The 25335-nt window shown below is 38.0% G+C and overlaps 1 protein-coding gene across 17 annotated transcripts in view; it reads right to left on the bottom strand.

Annotated features, from left to right (window-relative positions):
• Positions 1–25335, bottom strand: part of CCDC158 (coiled-coil domain containing 158) — a 68680-nt gene that overhangs the window by 40297 nt on the left and 3048 nt on the right. For 12 of the 17 annotated variants that reach the window (XM_081148894.1, XM_081148891.1, XM_081148896.1 and 9 more), the window contains exons 2-8: positions 14842–14971; positions 11889–12106; positions 6905–7014; positions 6465–6792; positions 6035–6111; positions 4818–4928; positions 4114–4228 (exon numbers count right to left, since the gene is read on the bottom strand). In XM_081148894.1, the coding sequence (XP_081005020.1) occupies positions 4114–4228; positions 4818–4928; positions 6035–6111; positions 6465–6792; positions 6905–7014; positions 11889–12106; positions 14842–14908 (1026 nt within the window). In that variant the 5' untranslated portion in view covers positions 14909–14971. Of the gene's footprint in view, positions 1–707; positions 769–4113; positions 4229–4817; positions 4929–6034; positions 6112–6464; positions 6793–6904; positions 7015–11888; positions 12107–14841; positions 14972–25335 lie in introns of those variants that run through there. The other 5 variants (XR_013999635.1, XM_081148889.1, XM_081148888.1 and 2 more) reach the window with 5 other exon arrangements.

A 25335-nucleotide genomic window follows, 5' to 3' on the forward strand; every position in this document is an offset into this window, starting at 1 on the left:
CATCTAAGTTTAAGTATCAGAAGTTCCTCCAGACCCCTGCAGGAACATTTGTTTTGTAGTTGTCCGTACTGACTCAGCTGCTATAGCTCTGCTTTTACCTTTCACTTTTTAGAGTAAAAATATATCTTAATCAATCAAAAAGATAAATGGAGAGTGAAAGGGAAAACCATTGAAGTAGCAGCTGAGCTGATACAAACAGCTGTAAAAAAACACAACACACTATAAAGAAAAGCCTTTTAAAATGTCCAGAATGAATACTGACATCTGAGATGCATCAAAGGTGTTTTTTTTCTTTTCTTTTTAAATAGCAGCACTGGTTTTCCCTTTCACCATCTAAGAATCTCTTTGTTTTGGATCACTAGAGAAGTAAGTACTGGGATCTCATTCTAATCATACAGTGATTTTTAGAGATATTACCAATCATACCGAATTGGATCTTTTGTTTTCTGTGCTCAAAGTGGCACATATACGGGATAATAAGAGATGCTGCAGGTCAGCACGAGGTGCAATGGCAGAACTATGCAAAGAGGTTTGCACAGAATCTTCCTGCACAGTATATAGCTCCAGCCAGTGCTACTAAATCTTCACTTTTTGAGTATGAAATTCAGTCCCAAATGCTTTCAAAGTAGAAAAAATCAGCTTATAATCAAGATCATGAAATATTTTTGTTGTCAAAAAGCGAAAGTTAAGAGTAAAGCCAAATCTACAGAGCCAATAGTGACAGCTTCTACAGGTCCAAATTCGTAAAGGGGAATTCTGGAGGCTCTCCTAAAATGGAAAGAAAAGAATAGAAAAAAGCATTACAGTAAAACACTTTTGTAAGCTATAAAAGCTATGTCTAAAATTTGCTTCAAAACACAATTTTTATTTTTATATGAAAATGCTTTTGTTAATCTGAAGAGAAACAGTGCCCTCCTAAACAAGTTTTCTCATAATTTATGCATTCTAGTTGGAGAAGTTTGCTTCAGACCTGTCATGTCACCCATTTTTAAAAATAATAAACTCCTTTTCTGAAGGAGTATGGCCTCAGGAAACAATACTAATACTGTTTCTCATAAAATAGCTTGAAATGTAATATCAACACACCCTTACAAATTTCTTTTCAGACAAATCTCACTTTTAATCACAGCTTTTATGTATTATTTTCTTTGATGCTTTTTTCTTTATTGTTATTTGGACAGTATATACTAAAGTGTGCACTGAAGCAGTGGGGGAAAAAAGATTTTAAAGTTTTAATAGGCTTTTAGCATGTAAAGTCAAGGTTCATGAAAAGAAATTAAACAGGAGAATCTGTGTTTTTTAGATTCTATGTTCAATTCATTATAACAAAAACAGCTTAAAACAACAAAACTTTTCACGACCCCAAAATGCAATCCTATTGATAAGCTGCTTGACCTTCCTAGCTCAGTTATACCATGTATTAATGCCTTTCAGGCCAGAACATGTCCAAATCTCTATTAACATGGCAGTTACTAAATAAAGCAAATTACTATTAAGAAACCTTAGTTACCCATCAATTAGGTGCCAACTCAAATAGGTTCAAAATGCTGTATTTAAATCTCAGTGATCTGGATTAATTAATCAGATATGCCCCCTTTATTTCTATTAAATGTTGACTGTTTAAGACTGTCAAAATTCCTGTTTACATTAGAGCATAATAAGACAATAATTCTAAGATTATGTTTGTATCTATATGACCTCAAAACATCCATATGAAAAGTTTGTAGTCATTCATCTGGATGTTTATGCTTCTACAATGCCAAAGAGGTGTTTATAAAAACTCAAAAACTGCCCGGCTGGGCGTGGCTCAGCGGTTGAGTGTCGACCTGGGATCCAGGCGATCAGGGTTCGATTCCTGGTCAGGGCACATGCCCGGGTTGTGGGCTCAATCAATGACTCTCTCATCATTGATGTTTCTATCTCTCCCTCTCCCTCTCCCTTCCTCTCTCTGAAATCAATAAAGCTATATTTAAAAAAAAAAACACAAAAAACTATTTTTTGCATTGTTTAGATGTATATTTCAGTATTTGTTAAAATTTTCCACCATGCCCATTTTGGAGTTGATCAGCATGATGCTACATATCAAACCATATGCAAATTAGCAAACAATGCGTTATGAAGGGATAATTTCTTATGAAGGCATAATTTCTCCAAGAAACATTACAATGGAAAGCTATAGCAATTTCAAATGTAAGAGAAACACGAGTCTTATTTAGTACTTCATAACTTTTCAAAGGGTTTCATTTGTCAATAAACAATGAATATTTAATCTTTTCAAAATGATTAGTGAGGAATATCAGCTATTGTATTGGACTATAACACAGCAACTATCCTATTTCCTCCTTTGTTGTCAGATTGTCAGCACTCAGTTCTGCCAATGTGCCACCCTCCTCTAGATCTGAGTATAAAGCATCCTTCCACCCCATGCTGTCCTGAAATCATGACCATCCTGCAGGGTGAGATCAAGAACTTTGTGTAGGCTTTGTCTGCCCATAATGGGGTGGACATTCCCACTATCAATCTTCAGGGGAAAAGCTCATCCTGAGAAAGGAGACTAGAACACATGTAGGCCTAAGAGGGGCAGAAAGGAATAAATGCTTCTCTCAGGGTTAACCTTTAAGCAGTCTAAGGTTCCTTAAGGCTGCCTGCAGGTGGCAGGGACTGAAATGACTTTGACACAGGATGTGGGCTAAGAGTGAAGCCAAGAAATTTTGTACTGCAGCATTACTCACACTGGAACCACCAGCGAATTAGGAAATCAATTTATGGAGCACAAAATCAGCATCTGAAGAGAGCAGAAAAGAGCCAGCAGCATAGGTAATGGGATAGATACTGTTTTGTGAAACTTGCTTCAGTTGTGTGTACTAGATCATAAGGTTAATTATATTTCTTACTGTGGGTAGTGATCAAAATGTTTGAAAACCACTGCTGTAGAGGATCCAAATCTCATAACTGAGATTATATAGTTTCACGTTACTCTTTAGTGTTTAGACTTTAATAAAGTCATGTCTAAATTTTCCATTCTTATTTTAGTTGTGCCACTGGAAATTAAGGTCAAGGTCTTATATTACATGCTTGAACCTGAGAACCTAGCAGAAATAGCCCCCTCCTGTGGCCAGCACAGGGGTGACAGTGGTAATTAAATGGAGTGCTCAAAAGAGGGCAAATGGAATAATCAGTGCAGCAATACTTAATTGCCTCTTCCCATAGGAACTTTTTTTCTTGTACTGTTACCCTGTAGAATTGGGTAATTTTATAAAGGAAATCTGGCATCTACCTTATACTCTACTTTTTCCCGATAAACTAAGGTGTAAGAAATTGGCTAAAAGTGATGGTTAGAACCGTAGGCTCTCTTGGAATTTATCTTCCAAACTGAGACACTTTGGAGACAAAGGTGGAATTCACAACACAGGACACTGGGATAGCAGGTGTAAACTGGGACTGTCCCAGGCAAACGGGAATGTATTTGGTCATCCGTTTCACAGGAAAAGAGAACATGAGCTCCTCTGAATGGTAGCTCTTTGCTTGTTTTATAGGGTCTCTACTGTGTTATAAATGCTTGAAACTAACAAAAACCCAAGATATAGAAAAATGGTTAATAATGATAATAAACACTTCTCTTTCACTATGAAAAGTGAGAGAAAACAACAGAATAAAAAATACTAATGAATATGTGGTTTTAACAGGAATCAATGAGCGATGAAGATTTAGCTTCCTAATTATTTTCATTTAGACTAATCTTAAAGTTAATTCAGTTTTCTAACTGCACAGTGATTAATAAGTAGGAGTTGAAGTAAGAGAGGCTATAGTCCTTGAAGTAGGAGGAAAGCAGTGGCTACTGAAGTATTCGCTAAAGCTAAGCCTTGTAAAAGTAATTAAACGGGCCTCATTCTTTATTTTTTAGAAACTTAAAGTATGCAAAAACTTTTTTCTAAGAATGAATTAATGTGAGCCAACAATTTAAATAAAAATTATTTGGCATCCACCTTATAAAGTGTTTTTAACTTTAAATGATTACTTTGATTCCTCATTTTCAAATAAACTATTAAAAACTATATAATTGATTCTGTGTATAATAGTTTCTGGAAGCAGAGCAGCAAAATCTAAACTCACCTTGTCTTCATACATCCTTTTGGCTTCCCTTAGCTCAGAACGGAGCTGAGAAACAGTAGATTCCAGTTCACTGAGTTGACGCATATACATTGAATTTTGGTTTCTTGCTTGTTCTCTAAGAAGGGTTTAAAGGGGGAATAAGATAAAATAGCAGACTAAGAATAAGTGTGATCCCTAAACATACTCCAGCTTTTAGATACTTCCACTAGTTATTTTATATGGCATTATTAGGCCAATCATCTTTTATTTTCCAAAATTGCTTCTTAAAAGCTCAAAAATGTTAACTGTTAAAGCTATGTGATGTGTATATGTGAGTTCATTACACTATTTTCTCTTTACTTTTCTGTATGACTGAAAACATCCACATAAAAGGTTTCAACACATAAGCTCAAATTATAAAATTATTTATATGCATATATGTACATTTTATTTATACAAAAATATATATGTGTTTGTCTTATCCTATCAGTTAAAATATGAACAATATTTAAAACATCCAATCCCAAAAGGCCAAAATATTTACAATAATACTTCTGATATGGTCATATAATATTACGTATACATTAAATAATCTTTTCTATTAATTTAAATGTTAGAAAAGCTTTACTTTCTTGTGAAATCAATTATTAAGCATTTTAAAAAAGATTTTAAAACAGAAAATAGAAATAAAATGAAGATTAATGACTCAATTTCAAACCACATACTGAATGATTTCCATTTGACTTTGGATACTATTGGCTTGGCTTCGAGCACTGCTAGCTTTCTCGGTAAGTCCTGTTATTTCAATTTCATGTTCACTTATTAACTGCTCAATCCTATAAAAAAAATGTGGTGACTGTTATTTGATACAGATTATGCCTATGAATTATTTTTAAAAAATAATGATTTTTAATACTTTCAAATTTAGTATTTTGTTTTGGCTTTGAATATTCTATTCTTTTTTATTTTTTATTTATTTATTTTTTTAAACATATCTTTATTGATTTCAGAGAGAGGAAAGGAGGGGAGAGAGAGAGATAGAAACATCAATGATGAGAGAGTCATTGATCGGCTGCCTAGCCCACAACCCGGGCATGTGCCCTGACTGGGAATCAAACCCCGATCTCCTGGATCCTAGGTTGATGCTCAACCGCTGAGTCACGCCTGGCCGGACCAGAATATTCTATTTTTTTTATGACAAGTGTCTAAGTTAGGTGCAGAGTCCTTTATCTAAATCCTTTGGGGACCAGCTAGGTTTTGGAATTCAGAATTTAAAAAATTTTACCAAAGGTAATAAATTATATGTACTATATATTATATGACATCCCCAGAGAGATCTAGGGAAGTGCCCTATAAGCCAAACATATTCCTAATGAAACAACAGGTTTTAAAATATTCCCATTAAATCATAAAGACCATAAAAAACATTACATTAGCTCAGGCCAGGTTTTGCCAACAAATGAGTGACAAAGGCTTTCTCCTTGACCAAACTTTAGTCAGGCTCCTGAGCTCCCTTCTCAACTAGGTCTGGACCCTGGCGCCCCAACCCCCATCTGCCACCCCCTAAAGACGCCTAGGCTTAGTAAAAATCTGGCTGAGTCAGTTTAGTGAGAATCCTTTTACCCTTGATGTATGTATTCTCTTGGTAATTTTCCATCCAATGACCCCCGACCCTGCTTCTTGCTATGTATCCTAGCTTATCCTTGTTGTACTAGGAGTTGAGCCTGATCTCTCTCTAACGCAAACTCCTATTTCAATAGTTTTGAATAAAATCTTCCCTACAGTTTTAACAAGTGTAGGAATAATTTTTTTCTTTAAGAGTTCACCACAAACATATAAAAAAACTTCTATGTTTCAGAGCTTTTTAGATTTTGGAATTGCAGCTGACTGGAGACTTGTGGTACAGTCTCCCTGTGATTTTCTAGCTCAGTCAGGTGCCTACCTATCTTGATGTTGTTGAAGTAGTAGTTCTATTTTGTTCTGTGACTCAGATTTCAGTGCTTCAAGCTGATCTTCTACCTGGTTATAAAAAAGATGTAGATTTAGAAACTAGTAAATCCAACATTTGGAAAATTTAGACATTTTCCAACTAACAGGATGCTTAGAAAGATGCAAACAAAAGTAATACTTAAATTGGATACATTCTGTCACTGTATTTTATTAGATCTTTTACTTTGGCTATACTCTAATGAAGCTATACAGGTCAATCAAGCTAGTTCCCTTTATTAAGAGAGATCATTGTGGAAGCAACTTCCATTATTTTAGAGTACAAAAATGAGAACTTACTTTTAAGAATTTAAAAAATTACATGCCTAATACTATTGTCTTAATAAATTTTAATATAAAATTGAAGTAGTGTTCTCACCACTTACTGGAAATATCCTCCCTTTAAGATAAGAAATCTCTGTGTCTAATTCTCTTAGGATTTTACTAATAGCTGAGCCCATGTTGCGGAAGTGGATAGCAGACACGCTGTCGTGTTCATATATTTTCTTGCCTGAGGCTTGTTCAAAGTCAACCAGGATTGATCGGATTTCGTGAAGCACTCCCTCATGACTAAGCATCATCTTTCTTAGCTGCTCTATCTGTGTGTTGCTATCTTTCAGCATGTCCTCCTTAAGGCATCTGGCAGCTTCCAGTTCATGAACTGTACTTTGAAGCTGATTTCTTAAATCCTCCTGGGACTGACTCTCCCTTCGTCTATGAAGTAAATAAAAGAGAAATAATAATAGTGATAAAACTCATAATCACTCAAGTAGTTTTATACCACAAAGAGTAAAGCTCTAAAATAATTTCAGGTAAAGATCCCAACCTGATGTCCGCCATGGCATCTCTCTCCATTTGCATCTCTTGAAGTTTTGTTTGCAAATCAATGACTGACTGCCTTAAATAAAATTTCTGTTTCTCATGCAATTCATTGCTCTGAAAAAATAAAATGCCATGCAAATTAGTTTTTTCTTTTTTTATTGAATTTACTGGGGTGTCATTGGTTAATAAAATTATACAGGTTTCAGGTATACAATTTTACAATACATCATCTGTTGTCAAATTGGTCTTCATTAGAGGAACATATTTCCTTATAGTTAATAATTTCCAAAATCTATATATTATTAATTTTTAAACTTTCTTTTTACTGTTGATACTATCACAGATGCCGCCATTCCACCCCTTTGTCCACTTCCACCCAGCCCCAGCCCCCCTTCCCTCTGGCCATCATCACACTCTTGCCAGTGCTGTCTATGGGTTATGTATATGTTCATTGGCGAATTCCTTCGCTTTCTTTCATCCAGTCCCCTCCCCCAACATCTGTCAGTATGTTCCATGTATCCATGACTGTTTCTATTTTGTTCATCAGTTTATTTTGTTTATTAGATTACACATATAAGTGAGATCATATGGTATTGGTCTTCCTCTGACTGGCTTATTTCACTTAGCATAATAATCTCCATGTCCATCCATCCTGTTGGAAAGGGTAAGGTTTCCTTCTTTTTTTACAGCTGTGTAGTATTCCATTGTGAAAATGTACCACATCTTTTTTTTTTAAATCCTCACACGACGACATGTTTTTATTGATTTGAGAGAGGGAGGGAAGGGAGGAGGGAGGGGGAGAGAGCAAGGGAGAGAGAAACACTGATGTGAGAGAGAAACATTGATTGGTTGCCTCCTGTATGCACCCCGACTGGGCATCAAACCCGCAACCTAGGTATGTGCCCTGACCAGGAGTCAAACCGGCAACCTTTTTGTTTATGGGGTGATACTCCAACTGACAGAGCCACCTGGCCAGGGCTGTACCATAGTTTTTTTATCCACTCATCTACTGATGGGCACTTGGGCTGTTTCCAGATCATGGCTATGGTAAATAGCACTGCTATGAACATAGGGGTGCAGATATTCTTTCTGACTAGTGTTTCAGGATTCTTAGGATATATTCTTAGAAGTGGGATTACTGGGTCAAAAGGCAGCTCCATTTTTAATCTTTTGATGAATCTCCATACTGTTTTCCATAGTGGCTGTATCAGTCTGCATTCCCACCAGCAGTGCACTAGGGTTCCCTTTTCTCCACATCATCATCAGCACTTGTTGTTTGTATTATTTTATATGTACTTCCTTCCCCTTTACCACTGTTCAGGGCCTAATTTATCACCTAGATTACTGGAATACTTTTACTAGTCTCATTGTCTCAAGATTGTCCCCCTTTCAATCCAATCTCTACACCAAAACACTATTTCTAAAACAAATCTGACTTCTGACTCAATATAGAGAGAGGAATAATTTTTATTCTTGAGAACAGAAGAACTGGTTGAAATTCTGTATAGAAAAGTCAACCACCACCTCCAATCTATTTAAAACACCTGGCAGCAGACCCCCTCTCCCCCCCAAAATCAAGGTGTTCACTACAAAGAAATTGACAAAGATCTCTAAAATCAGGCACTGCGGGATCTCCCAGCATAAGAACTGGTGACCATAATCATCCCAAAATGAAGCCATCAAGTTCTACCCATAAACAAAGAGCTTGCCATCTGTTTTTTTAAAGCAAAAACAAAAGCCAAAACCACTAAACATCTGAAGGAAGATTACAAAATTAAAAAAGAGACCAAGGTTAGATGAATAAGCAAAGAGCCATTAATAAAGATCCAGAGACAGAGACAGATAATGCACCAACGGAAGGACACTCAAAAACTTGTATTGCAGAGACAGCTGAGAGACACGAGAGCTATAAAGAGCAGGATTTATCTTTTCGGCACTTAAGGTTGTAGGTTTGTTTTTTCCTCCAAGTGCTTACAAAGTCTACTGAGGTAGAGGAACATGTTCATGAACCCAGTAAGATGTACTGAACACTACAACAGACACGTGCACGAAAGGCAAAGGAGAGCACGCCCACTACTGTCCACAGGACAGGCTTCAGAGAGGAAAGGCCTCAGCTAACTCCTGATAGGTAATGAGACCGCGCCAGGCAGATGAGGTAGAGGAGCGGACATTCTTTGGGAAAAGCACGAGGACTACGATCATATGGTACATCCAGGGAAGAGCAAGGAGCTTGATATTGCTGGGATGGCGGCTACACAGGGGAACTGGTAGAGAAGAGACTGCCATGTACAGAGAGAGGCTAGACCACAAAGGCCTCTGTATAAGCTGGTGGATTTGACTTTCAGGTTATAGATGACTGGGACCCAACATACAATTGTAAGGCAGACTAGAACCAGCTTGATTCCACATAAGGTTGCTTGAAGATTTTAGCAAACAACTTCTCTACACTATGTAGCTATCATGTATAACATACACCTAAAGCCTGCCCCTACCACTGCTTTGTAAACATAAACCAGGTACTGTGACAGGACAGGGGCCGGAACCACTATTGATTATAATTGTTGGTCAGTGTCATTAATCATAACATTCTGAGCTTTCGAGTTTCACTAAAATGACACCATTAGTACAGTAAAGGAAATGATCAACAAAATGAAAAGACAGCCTAGGAATGGGAAAAATATTTGTATCGTGCATCACATAGGGGTTAACATCCAAAATTAAACAACAACAAATGCACATGCAACTCAGTAGCAAAAAACCAAATAATCCAATTAAAAATGGGCAAAGTGTTGAATTGACATTTTTTCCGAGGAAGACATACAGATGGCAAAATGGTCCATAAAAAGATGCTCATTACTGATCATTAGGGAAAAGCAAATCAAAACCACAATGAGATGTCACCTCCCACCTGCTAGAATAGCTACCATCAAAAACACATGAGAGTACAAACCCTGGCCAAGTAGCTCCGTTGGCTGAAGTGGTGGCTCCCTATGCCAAGGTTGTGGGTTCAGTCCCCAGTCAGGGTACATAAAAGAACCAACCAATAAATGCAGAAATAAGTAAAATGACACTGTTTCTCTCTCTCTCTCCCCCTCTGCTCCCCTTCCTCTCTCTATAAGATCAATAAATAAAAAATAATTAAAAAAAGACAAGAGAGTACAGGTTCCAGTTCAATATGGTGATGTAGGAAAATCCTGAACTTACCTCCTCCCATGAACACACTGAGTTTACAGCTATATACAGAACAAATTTCCTCTTTAAAGAAACCTAAAGGCTGGCTGTGTGAACACTACACATTGGGCAAACAAGAAGAAAACCACATCCAAGTGGGTAGAAGAGGCTGGGGCACAATCTTGCCATAAACCCCACCTGCCACTGTGTCCCACACTGGGAGGGACCTAGACCCAGAGCTTCTCCCTGAGGAGGGACGGGTTCAAATCCCACACCGAGCAGCCCAATTCTTAAGACATACACTTGAGAGATGAGTCCCCAAAACATCTTGACTTTGAAAAACAAGGCTTGAGTCCCGAGACCTACAAGACTGCAGCATCTGAGAAATCTCTGAAGGGCTGGTGTGCTCAAACTCACCGCAGGGCCCAGCTCAGAGGCAGCCAATTGTGTCCAAGACTCAAAATAAAGGAGGCTCACTTGCTTATATTAAAACATCAGCCTGAGGGGTGGGCATCTAATTCCAGGGTGTGGAGAAAAGAGAACCCTGTGCACTGTCAGTGAGAATGTAAATTGGTACAGCCACTATGAAAGACAGTATGGAGACTTCTCAAAAAATTAAAAATAGAGCTGCCATAGTATCCAGTAATTCTACTTCTGGCAATATATATGAAAGAATTAAAAATATTATATCGAAGAGATATCTGCACTCCCATGTTCACAGCAATATTATTTACAATAGCCAAAACATGGAAACCACCTACCTCTCCACTGACGGATGAATAGATAAACAGGCTGTGGTATGTACGTAATGGAATATTATTCAGTCATAAAAAGGAGGAAATCCTGCCATTTGTGACCACATGGATGAACCTTGAGGGCATTATGCTAAGCGAAATAAGTCAAAGAAACATAAATAGCATATGATCTCACTTATATGTGGAATCTAAAAAAAGAAACAACAGCCCGGCCAGGCATGGTGGTTGAGTATCGACCTAGGATCCAGGAGATCGGGGTTCAATTCCAGGTCAGGGCACATGCCCAGGGTTGCAGGCTCGATCCCCAGTCGGGGGCGTGCAGGAGGCAGCCAATCAATGACGGCTCTCTCATCATTGATGTTTCAACTCTCTCTCTCCCTCTCCCTTCCTCTCTCTGAAATCAATAAAGATATATTTAAAATTTTAAAAATAAAAAATAAAAAAAGAAACAACAAAAAAAACAAACTCATAAAAAAAGATATCAGATTTGTGGTTACCAGAGGCAAGGGGTGGAGATGGGAAATTGGATGAAGGTGGTGAAAAGGTACAAACTTCAAGTTATAAGTCAGATAAGAAGTGGAGCTGCAGTGTACACCATGACGACTACGGCTGACACTGCCGCATGGCGTGTATGACAACCAGTAAGGGAATAAATCCTAAGTTCTCATCACAAGGAAAAACCTTTTTTTTTCTTTTGTATCTCTATGAGAAAACAGTTGTTAACTAAAGTTACTATGGTAATCGTTTCATAATATATATAATCAAATCATTATGCTATACACTTTATACAGTGCTACTGATTATATAGCAATAAAATTGGGAAATTACATTAAAGCAAGACATATTATAACTAATTACTAACAAGAGAAAATAGGTATGCAGACTTTTCATCAGCCCAACTTTTAATACTGAAATAGAAGGGATAGGCCTAATTAATAAGTTTAACCAATAAATCCATTGTTAAGGTTTTCTTCCAGAAAGTTTAGGTTCTATTCCAAGGCATTGTGCTTCACTGTCTTTCCAAAACAGCATCAGGTGCTGAAAGAAAAGAATGTGACTCACTTCATTCAGTCTTTTCTGCAAATCTTTGACTTGATGTGAATATTCTTCCAAAACACGTTCGATGTGTTCTTTTCCAGGGTAAGGGATGATTTTCCTGTGAGAATCAAGCTCTGCTTCATATTTAGGGAAAAAAGGAATTTGTGTCAAAGTTCCAGATGCAGATGTGTTTTCAATTATTGTACCACGTACAGGTGACATAAAAAATGGACTTGAAGAACCTAAATATTAAAGAATTAATTAACTTATTACTAAAATAAGTTAAATACTATTACTACTAAAATAAAATAATTTTGTGGCAAACATTATCCTAGGTAATTCCCTTATTGAACCATGAAGGAACTCAAGGTCTCATGAGGCAAATAGACAAGTGAAAGTACCTCTGAGAGAAAGGAGCACATGGTAAAAAAGAGGAGCAGATTAGGGAGGAGGGAGTTTTACCTGATAGTAATCAAGTGATGCTTGAGCTGAATGAGCCTTGAAGTATCTATGAGTAAGAGCTAACTAGTCTGGAGGACAAGAGAAGAGGAAGGGCATTCCAGACAGTGGGAGCACCATAATTATTGGCATGGAAGCTTAAGACAGCATGGCATATTCTGGGTGAAAAGAAAGTAGTGGCCAGATATGAGAATGAAGATGCAGGGCAGATTATGAAGGACCTTGTAGTCATGCCAAGGAGTTCATATTTCATCTTGAAAGCTCTGAGAAATCATTAAAGGATCTGAAAGTAGGGGGTTAATATAAGTAGGTCTGTGTTTTAAAAAAGTTTTCTGGCTCCAGGGTAGAGAATGCATTGATGGGGCTAAAACTAAAGGTAGAGAATCCTAGCAGGAGAAGGCTTTCAGCGATGTAAGCAAGAAATAGCAAGGGTGTGCCCTAAAGCAGAGTTGGTGGTGACAGACACAAAGGCATAGATTTGAGAAATATATGTGGAAAGTAAAAGAGAGGAAGGTGTCAAGTATTTCTCTTGGGTTCTGGGCTTCAGCAACATCCAATAAGGATGTTTGGTGTTCAAATACTGTACATGGACCTAAAGTTCAAGAGTGAATCTTTGCTTCAGAGATTGGGATTTGGGAATTATCAGCATATTCTGCCTCCCTCTTCAATGTCCTGACAACAGTTCCTTTTCTCTAGTCCCTCTAGTCCAAAGATTGGTAGCAGCTTCCTGCAGTTACTCATCTCTGGATAATCTCATCCAGTTACGCTTCTCAGCTCTTCCAATACCCTTCTTACCAATTCCCTGTATTAAGAGCCAGCTGTTTATTCTACCTTTCTGTTTTCCAGATTGCTATCTTTTGATTGAAATAATTTCAATCAGCCCTAGCTGGGTTTGCCCAGTGGTTAGAGAGTCGGCCCTCAGACTGAGGGGTGCTGGGTTTGATTCTGGCCAAGGGCATGCACCTCGGTTGCAGGCTCCATACCCGACCAGGCACACGTGTGGGAGGCAACCAACTGATCCCCCATCTCCCTTCTACTCTAAAAAGCAATGGCGAAAAAATATTCTTGCGTGAGGATTAAAAAAAGAAACATAATGTTAGTGAGTGTAGATGTAGTCTGCCATCTGGCTGGTTATCAGAGCTGCCATTCTTTACAATTCTTTACAATTCTATAGTGTTAATCTAGAAAGAGAATATACTCACATTCCACTAGCCTTGATTACACTGAGCCGTAGCAATCTGATATATACTATAAAACCTACATCAATGGTATTAATCCATGTTTCTGTGTTTGTGTCTATGTGTGCGTGGTAAGAGTACACCTTTTTAAGTTCTTTGTTTGGAAACTGGCTACATTAAAAAGCAGATCACAGTTATACCTAGTACCACATAAGTAAATTGTTTAAATTGGCTCATTAAAATTGTCTTAAGTAAACATCTTCACAACATTTTCAGTATTTCAGATAAAAACATTGTTTAATAAGGAAACATCCTAGATGTATTATGAGTCTTCTCAGTAGAAATATTACATCTCAGAACTCTCTCACTATTATTAAAAGCAAGATGCATTTCTCTAGGGGGATTCCAGCCTTTTAGGAAAAGCTTGACTAGTGAAAATCTATGGTCAAAAGAAATACTTGCTTCATTGAAATGTATTATTTGTAAACCCATGGATAAGAGCCACTGTATATGTGATATCCCTTATTCTGTAGGTATTTTTGTTCTTAGTGCATTAAGATGAAAATGAAAAAGTAAAATAATAATGATAATAATTTCAATCAGAAGTAATGGGGGTAATTGGGGCCTGAACTAGGACAGTAGTAATGGGGATGGAGAGGGAGAGGGAGAGGGGAAAATGGATTCAAGAGAAATTTCTGAGAATAGAAGAAACAAGACTTAGTACCTGATTGGGATGTGAGAGTGGGTAAGGGAAAAGAAGTCAAAATAATACAGAATTCTGGCTTACAGTAGATGAAGGAAGAGAAGGAGTTTAGGGAAACATGAAATGTGTTGAAGTGCCTCAACATGGAAACAATTTTTAAGCCAAAAAAGTAATGTTAACATATGCTAAAAAACAGATATGCTATTTTTAAAAGACTAAACAATTCCTTTCTCAAAAAGTAAACTTATAGCCCGGCTGGGCGTGGCTCAGTGGTTGAGCATCGACCTAGGATCCAGGAGATCGTGGTTCGATTCCCGGTCAGGGCACATGCCTGGGTTGTGGGCTCCATCCCCAGTCGAGGGCTTGCAGGAGGCAGCTGATCAGTGACAACTCTCATCGTTGATGTTTCTATCTCTCTCTCTTCCTCTCTCTGAAATCAATAAAGATATATATATATATATATATATATATATATATATATATATAGACTTATAAACAATATGGTAAATATTCATGGCCAAGGTCTGCACTGAACAGTTAAAATCAAAACATACTAAAAAACAGCAGCTTGAATGAATATTAGGAACACAGCTTAATTCTATTTTTCCCCCATTTTTGTTTTATAAAGAACACATACCTCCATTGGATGCGATGCCACTGCTTGATAAATCTTCATTATTTGACTCACAAGGTTTGTGTTCCATGTTAAATATTGCGACCTCTTCTTAGAGATCTTGAAATACGAACGCTTCCCTTTTAGTTCTTATCTACAAAGACAGGGATTCAATATTTATTTGCAAGGTACAATATATTCATTGAAGAGGAACTGACTTTGTTCATATTTGAAATTTCACAATTTTGCACCAGGAAAATATTTATACAAAAATGTATTATATAAAATTAATAAGTGAATAGAATCTTATTGTAAAAAGTATTGATTTTGATGGTCAACTGGCTTATTAAAGACAACCTCAAAATAAAAAAAACTAATACTTCAATTATTATTATTATTTTTTTTCAAATTTATCTTTATTGTTGAAAGTATTACAGGTGTCCCATTCCCCCCCCCAATTGATTCCCTCCACCTCGCTCCCACCCCCTCCCCAGACCTTCACCCCATCATTGTCCATGTCCATGGGTTATGCATATAACTTCTTTGGTTAATCTCTTCACATCCTACACTCCCCTTCCCTCTTCCCTCTGAAGTATGATCGTCTGTTGCATGCGTCAATGTCTCTGGATCTATTTAGTTCATCAGATTCTTTTGTGTATTAGCTTCTTCTTAAAGAAGACCCTTCAACTTTTCCTGTAGTGCTGGTCTGGAGGTGATGAACTCCTTTGCTTTTCCTTGTCTGAGAAACTCTTTATCTGACCTTCAATTCTAAATGATAGCTTTGCTGGGTAGAGCAATCTTGGTTGCAGTTCCATGTTTTTCATCATTTTGAATATTTCTTGCCACTCCCTTCTGGCCTGCAAGGTTTCTGTTGAGAAATCAGCTGGCAGTCGTATGAGTGCTCCCTTGTAGGTAACTAATTCCTTTTCTTTTGCTCCTTTTAAGATTCTCTCTTTGTCTTTAACCTTTGGCATTTTAATTATGATGGGTCTTGCTGTGGGCCTCTTTGGGTTCCTCTTGTTTGGGACCCTCTGTGCTTCCTGGACTTGTAAGTCTATTTCTTTTCCCAGGTAGGGGAAGTTTTTTGTAATTATTTTTTCAAATAGGTTTTCAATTTCTTGCTCTCTTTCCTCGCTTTCTGGCACCTCAATAATACGAATGTTGGGCCTCTTGAAGTTGTCCCAGAGGCTCCTTACACTATCTTCATATTTCTGGATTCTTTTTTCTTTTTGCTCTTCTGGTTGGGTGTTTTTTGTTTCTTCATGTTCCAAATTGCTGATTTGATTCTCACCATCCTCTACTCTACTGTTGATTCCCTGTAAATTTATTCATTTCAGTTCGCGTAGCATCGATTTTCTCAATTATTTTCGTCATACTCTTACTAATATCCTTGAGCATCCCTATAACCATTATTCTGAACTCTGTTAGCTTGCTTGGATCTATTTCATTTAGTTCCTCTTCTAGAGATTTCTTCTGTTCTTTCCTTTGTGACATGTTTCTTTGCCTCCACATTTTGGCTGCTTTCTGGTGTTTCTATGTAATAGGTAGAGCTGCTATGTCTCCTGGAATTTGTAGAGTGGCTTTGTGTAGTAGGTGTCCTGTAGGGTCCAGTGGCTCAGCCTCCCCAGTCACCTGAGCTGGGCCTTCTAGGTGCTCCCCTGTGTGGGCTGTGTGCACTGTCCTGTTGTAGTTGAGCCTTGGTTGCTGTTGGTGTCCCTGGAAGGAACTGACCCCCAGACCAATCAGCTGTGAGGACCAGCTGCAACTAGAGCCAGAGAGCTGCTGAGCTGGGGACACTCTTATGGATCAGGATTTACTTCAGTGGAGCTTTGGTGTTCACCAAGTGTGCCCCTTGAGTGTGTCACTTGTGGATGTGGTAGGGTTGTAATCCAGCGTGGTCGAGTCTGATCACCAGGTGCACTGTCTCTGGGGCTTCCCGGGAGGTGCAAAGTCAGCCTGTGCCAGTGCCTTGCCCAGGGCCACCCAGCATGAGCTACATGCAAACCGTAGTTGGCTGCTCCTTGTGCTGGGCTTGGAGGTGCCCAGGAGAGGCCAAGCTATGAGCCAATGCAGCTGCCGCTAGTGCCAGGCCTGGGGCCACTTATCAAGCTGTATGGGTCCCGCTGCTGCTTGTTTGAGAGATTTTAGGAAAGTCCTAAGCATGGGGCTCGAGAGGCCACTCGAACAGAAAAGCCCCTGGAAATGGCCTGGATGAGCTGCAGGTGGGAGGGGCGGGGCCTCCGGGAATCACGGGGCGGGGCCAAAGGTGGGAGTCAGGTGCTGGCGACTCAAACATGGCGCCTGCCTGCCGGCTGTGTGCGGGGTCTCGCCACAGGAGCCATGGCCTCTGCCAGCCCTTCTGCCTGGGAGGAAGCCACCCTCCGCCTCTCGCCCGGATCTCAGGCAGGTTAGTTCCTCCCAAGTGTCTCGGGTCCTTTCAGGCTGCTGCCCGGCGCTGGGCTCAGAGGGAGCGTTCGAGTGAGTCCGTGCGCGGGCCCTTTAGGAGGAGCTGCTGGGGCTCCCGCGGCCTCCACGACCCTCAGGGACAGTCCCCGCTGGTTTCACAGCCCGGAGTTGTGGGGACGTCTCTTCCCGGCCCTGGAGCCCTGGGCTGGGGGCCTGCTGTGGGGCTGGGACCTCTCACCCCTCCGGGAAATCCCCACCGCCGAGATTCCCTCCCGGGTTTCAACCGCGGCACTGGGTGTGGGCCCGAGGCCGAGTCTCTGCGTCTCCGCCCCTCCTACCCTCTCTATGCTCCTTCAGCTCCCTGGCTGTGGGGCTTCTGTTCAGCCAGATGTCAGGAGGCTCTGAGTGATGGTGGTTCTGAATTTTAGTTGTCATTTTGATGTGGTTGCGGGAGGCAGTGGGTGCAGCTGCTACCTGCACCACCATATTGTTTCTTCTTCTTGAAGTCTCAAATATTATTATAATTAGAACTCCAATTGGGAGCAAAGATTTTTCTTTTCTTAGGTCTCTCTCATAAAGTTACATTGTCAAATGATGGAAGAAAATATTTCCTTAGTAAAAAGTAAAAAATTAGTAAAACAAAAATCACAAATCAGAAAATTGGAAATTAATAGAAAATGAAAAACTTCTTTGATATCAAATAGTGCTCATAATTTTAGATTAAGCCAAGAAGGGACGTCTGGGTTTGGAAAACAATGGTGGTGGCCTGATTCCAAATCTCCCCCTCATTTTCTGAAAATGACCATAAAATCAATAAAGGGAACAAATATATAAAACCACACAGGCTCCACACCTTTAGCATCTCTAAAAGAAAGGGAATACCACAACCTTCCAATTATCTATAAACAGAGGAAAAGTTTTTTCCAAAATTTCTCCCACAGTCTACCTACCAGCACTGTAAGCCTGTGGGTATTATGGAGAATGGGAGAGGAGGGGCTTACAAGGAGCAGAGGGGAGCAGAGGGCTGAGAGGATGCACACACTCACCCCAGAAAGTGAACCCTAAAAGCTGAGGCACTAAGCACAGGTTGGAACTTGATAGTCCATAGCCCTGGCTATGCCTTAAGGGCTTGAAAGTGTGGGGGGACCAAATGTAGCAGTGTTTCCGGGGAGACTCAGATATGGAGAGAGGAGGTGATCTCCACTGGAGACATGGTATAAAGGGAAAGGAGGAAATGAGGGGAAAATACAGGACCCGGCAGAAACAAAAATAAGCAAGATATACCCACCCTCCTTCTACTCCTCCCACTCCAACACTGCGCCGGAAGAGGGCGCTCTCAAACTAAGAATCCCGTTCACGAAATGTACAGGAATAGACAAAAGCAGACCACAGCCATACAAAACTGCTACAAAATGTAAGAAAATGTGAATAAAATATTTTCTGCTGACTAAAAATTGTCCCCACCTCCCCACCCCCTGCTGCCCCACCGACAAACATGAATTCAAAGAAAACTGTAACACAATCCAAACCGAACAAGCATTATTCTCAAACAAGCATTTGGGGATATGAAAAACCACTCTTGAATCAGAAATGTAAAACTTAAGGACAGAAATGAATAAGAAACAAATAAAACTAGCAAAAAATTAGAAAGAAATGAAATGAGAGTTAAGAAAGAAAGAGAAGAAAAAGACAAAATTATATCAGAAATGAAGACCAAATTACACAAGGGAGGACAGGTTGTACTAAAGAGTCAATGAAGGCATGAAGAAAATCAGGAAAACAACCAAGAGAATGAAAACTGAGACAAAGCAATAAAATGAGTGAGAGAGGAAGTGAATGAAATGAAAGACAGGCAAAGGAGATTGAGCATAATTGGTGTCCCTGCACAAGAAAATCAGAGCAATGAAACAGAACTAGTATTTCAAACTATAATCCAGGAAAGTTTCCTAGGAATAAAGGAAGACCTGGCTCTACACATTTCTCATACTAGGGAAAACTGACCAAGAATGATCAACTTTGAAACATATCCTAATAAAATAAGATTTTGAAAATTATGAAAAAGTCCTCAGGGCCTTCAGCAAAAAAGATGAACTAATTTACAAAGGGAAGAGGGTTACATGGCATCAGATTATTCAAAAACAACACACAAAGCAAGGCAGCCGTAGAGTAGCATTTTAAAGAAATACAAGGAAAATACAAACCAAGGAAAGATATCAGTCCAGCCAAGTTCTCCTTCAAAAGATTCAAAGCCATAGAAAAATATTTTGAGTGTGCCAGAACACTGTACACACGTGTCCTTCTGAGGACTCTACTGGAGAGGGTGAAGCTTCATCCAACCCAAAGATACCTGGCAAATGTGGCAAAGTGTTAACTACTGGTGAAAATCTTTTAGCTTTTCTGTAAGTTTTACATTTTTCAAAATAAAATTTGGAAAGAAGGTAAAGACTGGGTAAACTCTGCAAAACAACTTATGGTAGACATTTAAATATTCAACTGTAGAACTGAGACTAAAATGTGGCTGGGGTAATGGCACTGAAGAATAATATACACATACATGTGACAAAGGAGAACAGGCATAACTAACAATGGAAAGAAGAGAGAAAAAGGGGGAAAGGAGAAGACCACTGACTGTCAAAAGATACCACCGAAAACTGACAAAAAGCAAAAGATTAAGTAAGGAAAAAGGGGGTTTACAGGTGCACCATAAAAAGTATTAATGCAAAGATAACCACTAGAATAAAAATATAAACCTTAAGTGGCAGAAGAATTTTAAAAAGAAAAAGTAAGAAACACCAAATAAACACTGCAAATATAATAAAATACATACAGCAATTACACCATAATATAATAATGTAATAATAATATGACAAAATTTATATATTTATTTTTAACTTGATTTTAGAGAGATAATATGACAGGATTTAGACCAAACATAATAGTCACGTCAATAATGTGAATGGACTTAACTTGCCAATTCAAATAAAAGGATTTTCAAATAGCCTCTTTAAAAAATTCAACTCTATGCTGTATACAAGAGGATACTTAAAAAGCACTGATACAAATAAAGTGATAAAGATTTGCCAGGAAATAAAAAAAGGAAGAAAGCATGGATTGAAATCCTGATACCAGACCAAGAAGTCTTCAAGCCAATATATTAAATAAGACAAAGGGCACTTAGAAGCCACATTCTACAGTAAGGAGACTACTTCTAATTGTATGATGTAACACAACCACTTAGATAAAACATAAATTGCGTGATAACAACAGAAATTATAGAATTTATGAAAAATAATGCTGATGAAAATACTACACATCAGAATCTGAGATACATTAAAAGCAGTGAAAAGAGGAAAGTTTCTAGCCTTAAACATCTATTTCAAAAAGGAAAGAATAAAAATAGGTGATTTAAATTTCTACCACAAAAAGGTAGATAAAAGTAAAACAAAAGAAAGCACAGGGTAGGAAATAATAAAGATAAAAGCAGAAATTAATGAGGTAGAAAACAGAAAAAGAGATCAAATTAATCAATCAGAATCCAGATTATTTAAAAAAACAAAAAATATATATGCATGAACCATCAGAGTGATGGAAAGAGGCATATCACAATACAACATACTGCTTATCATTTTTACATTAATTCATGACTGTAAGCATAGCGTTAAAAGGTTTTTTTGTTTTTTAAAACCTGTGAGCTCGAGAATTTTATTGAACAGAATTCCTTCTTAATTCACTCACATTTTCTCCCTTTTGATTACTGAGGTACCATCTGTCAAAAGTACAATTAGATAAATTCTACCTTAATATGTTTCATGCTATCAATTTTAGGAAATAAGTAGTAGGTATGGAGACATTCCATAAAGAATTACAATAAATGGAGTGTTAGTCAAGATTGCCAGGCAACTTAAATGTTCTAAATAGAAGAGACTGCCGTTTGGGGGGGGGGGGGAACACCCTAATTTAAACAAGTTTTATCATGAATGTATGCTGTATAATATAACTTACTAAAATAATGCATTTGGGAATTCTTCAGGATGATGAAAGACATTAAGACAATTCAAATGACTGAGTAAGGTTATTATCATAAATTACAGATAGGTCAAAAGCATGAAGGAATGAGCAGGACAGGCAGGATCACATAGCCCAGTGTTTGAGCGATCACACCCCAACCCACTGTGCTTAATACCAAAGTTTTTGGTATCAAGCACAAAAGGGAACCTACGAGCAAAGTAAGCAGACTGGAACCAGAAGTTGGAAAAGAGAGAAAAGAAGAAAGGAGAAGGTTTGACTTTATAATATCCTGATATGGAAGCCATATTTGTTTACTTTGGCATAAGATGATGAATGCCATAAACTCATTAATTCAGTACCCACTGATAGGTAGTAGGTCACTGAAGAGTAGCAGTCCTTTAGAGGGAAATATTTTTCTCAGAAAATTAATAGTTTAAAGAAAACAGCATAGGTTTAGTTACTTAAACAAGAATTTTAAAACATTTACTTGTAAAGAAAATGCTTGTACTTCTACTTGCCAATGCTGCTCGTTATTTTATGAACTTTACAATAATGAAATCTGTCTTTTAAAAAGTACTTGAGCTCTGCTGGTCAGCGTGGCTCAGTGGTTGAGGGTCGACCCATGAACTAGGAGGTCATGGTTCGATACCTGGTCAGGGCACAGGCCCGGCCTGCAGACTCCGTTCCCAGCAGGGGACGTGCAGGCGGCTCAATAGAGGCAGCGGATCAGTGACTCTCATGGCTAATGCTTCTCTCTCTCTCCCTTCTCCCTTTCCCTCTCTGAAATCAATGTAAAAAACAAAACACATTTAAAAAATACTTGAATTCCAATTTTCACTATTTTAGATTGACCATATCCCTCAATTGGGTCAAATCACTCAGCATTTCTCTACTTTTATTACACTTTAAGAATTGGAACATTATATCTATTTTCATGTATAAATCTTAATAAATTATTAAGGATTTCTGGTAAAAGGAAGTCATAAATTGTTAAAATGCTGTACTTTGTTGATATGGGGATCATAACCTGAATTTACATGTGTTTGATTTAAATCTCTGAGTCAAGTACAAAGATGAGATCTTGGCCTCTTCTCGTAGCCCAAGATTTATTATGAACAATTCTGCCTGATTTTAAATTATTCATGAATAACAGTACTGTATTTATAATTTAAGCTTGCATACTAACTCATTTCCATAATAAATGGCTATTATCTTTCTATTTATCTAGAAAGGAGATGTAAGTTTCATATAGGTCTACTAACAAAAAAGTAAGTGGATTTAGACTGCATTGAGTAAACACAGGGAAGATTATAATGTAATATAGAATTAGGCTATTTAAGATTATACTTCACCAGTACATAATACCATGTTGTAGGGAGGCAGAATGGAAGCATAGAACTTTGAATCAGGAAACTTAATTCTGTCATTGGTTACTTGTGAGAACACAGGGAAATCTTTTCATATCTCAGAGCCTCAATTTCCACCATTACTAAATGAGATTAAAGTTGTGTTTTCCAAACTTTTTCAAGCAGTGGAAGCCTTTCTTTAAACCTTCAGAGCCCCAACTATACACTCTTCTCTATGCCCCAGAGACACCATTATGGGCTACAGAAGGCTCCACTGAAGAGTTTGAAAACCACAGATAAAGCCCGTGTAGCTTTATCTTAGATATTCCAGCCTAGGCATTCATCAAGTTCAAGGTTTCAGTTTCTAAAATAGATTAGATATAGATATAATAAATTAGTATATCAGTTGTGTATGTTTGCAATTCTTAAATATAAATATAAAACGAGATACCTTAATATCTGGATATTCTTATTTTCACTTATCCTATTAACACCGAAACCAAAATATTTAAAAATCTGCCTATTCAATATAATACTTCACTTTCTGAAATTTATTATTTTCAAGAATTTCAAAAGTTCATTTTCATCACTTAAGATCTTGACAACACCTAAAACACAGACACAACAGTAACAAAAACCTTTTTGTCCCCCTTTGGGCTTATCTGGCATATGAAAGTATATATTTTTGGCACTTATCTAGGCTATGTTTGCACACCAGAACATGTTCAATTATATGCTCCCTGTTGGTCCAATGCTAATTTTGTTGGTACAGATCTTATTGGCAATATCAAGATAATGTAAGTAAACCTATAGGCACATAGCCCCCTTTCCCATATGTACATTCCCAGACCTGATCTTTCTCCAGGTACAGTCCAAACTGACTTAAGTAGACCATCTGAATGTCCTCTGACCATTTAAACTGTTTTTCATTGGTTGGAGATGTTTTGACCAGGTAATAGCTCTTGTACTTGATTAGAAAAGTTACTAGGTAGAGGAACTTGCATGAGTGGGTTAGAAAGAGGTCTATAAATTTTAAGCAGTGGAACTGAGATGATAAACAACTAGGATTTTTGGAATATCTCAGAAGCTAAGTGAACAGTTGCCACACTGGAAAAATGAGGGACAATATCCTATGTTCAGAATTAGGAATAATGATTAGAAGTAAAGGGAGGTAGATTCTAGGTCAGAATGGAGATGGATTTTCTAAAAGCTAGAGCACCTTGAATACATGCATGGTGGGCTTCCTTGTGAGGTATTCAAGCTGAGGGTGGGTGAGCATTTGTTGGAATGACAACTGTTACTATCTGTCCTCTCTTGGGCAGAGTGTTGGACTAGAAGATCTCTAAAATATTCTCCAACTTGGACATTCTATAATTTACCATGGAAAACATTTAGCAAAAAGATGACCAAAAATTACGATGACTTCTCACAGGTGATTTCAGTCAACAACAAAGCCAGACAGAGACAATTCTGCATCAAGTTTCATGCTATTTGTTTAAAAAAATTAGGGGGCTCTAGAAAAATTTTAATGAATATATATATTCCTTTAACACCTCTGCATATATGTTTACAGTCATCTTAAATTCATCTTATACCTAATCTGGTCTCTTCACATTCCCACCTAACCTGCTTTCTAGTGTGTGTCTCAGATAATGACACCATAAACCCAACTTCCCAAGTTAGACATTTCAGTGTCTTCATCTATTCTTCTTCTACTCAAACTCCACATCCAATGAATAGCCACATTCTGTTGAATCTATCTCTGTAATATCTTTTAACTTGGTGAAGAAGACTTAAGTGTGCTCATAACTCATAAGGAATGAACCCTGGAACATGCAACTTAGTTAATTTTAGTCCTTTTGTGCTCCTTCATGCTTTAACCAACTCTTGCCAGGCCTACTACAAATACCTCAAAATGATCTTTCTAGCTTTACTTTCTCACAGTCTTTAAGAGTTTCCTTTAAAATCAGAGCCGTTTTATCCCATCTTGCTAAAAAATTAAGGTTTGAACTAAGACTAGCACTCAAAACCCTTTATGATTGGGTCTAACCAACCTCCCAGCTTCATCTCCATTCCAATATATATTGTGCCCCAATCAAGGCCTTCTCGCTGCGTCCTGAGCATGTCCGGTTCTTTTAAGACTCTGCTTTTATATATACTTTTTTTTGGTTCCACCTTTCCTTCCTAGCAAAACATCTCCAGTTTTAGGGATGTGTTTTTAGGGATGTGTAAAAAGAGGTTCAATGTACATTGATCTAGTCTTTAAAATCAACGTTCTAATAAGAAGAGAATGAAAAGTGTCCAATGTCTCTGAAAACAATACTTTCATGTAGGGGGCTATATTTAGAGGACATGCTCCCCTTACTTGTCCCACATCAAAAGCAGTAAACTTCAATTAAATCATTCATATATAAGCCACCTGACATAGTGCCTGGCACAAAGTAAGCATTCAATAATTATTAATTATTGTTGTTGGCATTTTGATGTTTTACTGCTATGATTAATGCTTCTATGAATGCTAGAGCTAGAGCTGTCTAAGATCTAGACCAGGTTTCTACCCTCATGAATCTTAGTTTAATGGGGAAAGAGAGACGCTAAAGAAATTAATAAAAATACAATTTTGGAGAATGGTTAAGTGCAATGATGAGAATAGCAGTATATAGAGAGATAAAGTTGAAGCTACTTAGGGTAGGTCAGGGAAGAACTTTATGAAGAGGTGACATTTGAGCTGAATGAGTAAACGCAGTCAACTCCACAG

This window comes from Miniopterus schreibersii (assembly GCF_964146895.1).
Source record: "Miniopterus schreibersii genome assembly, chromosome: 1".
In the NCBI taxonomy this organism is placed as follows: Eukaryota; Metazoa; Chordata; class Mammalia; order Chiroptera; family Miniopteridae; genus Miniopterus; species Miniopterus schreibersii.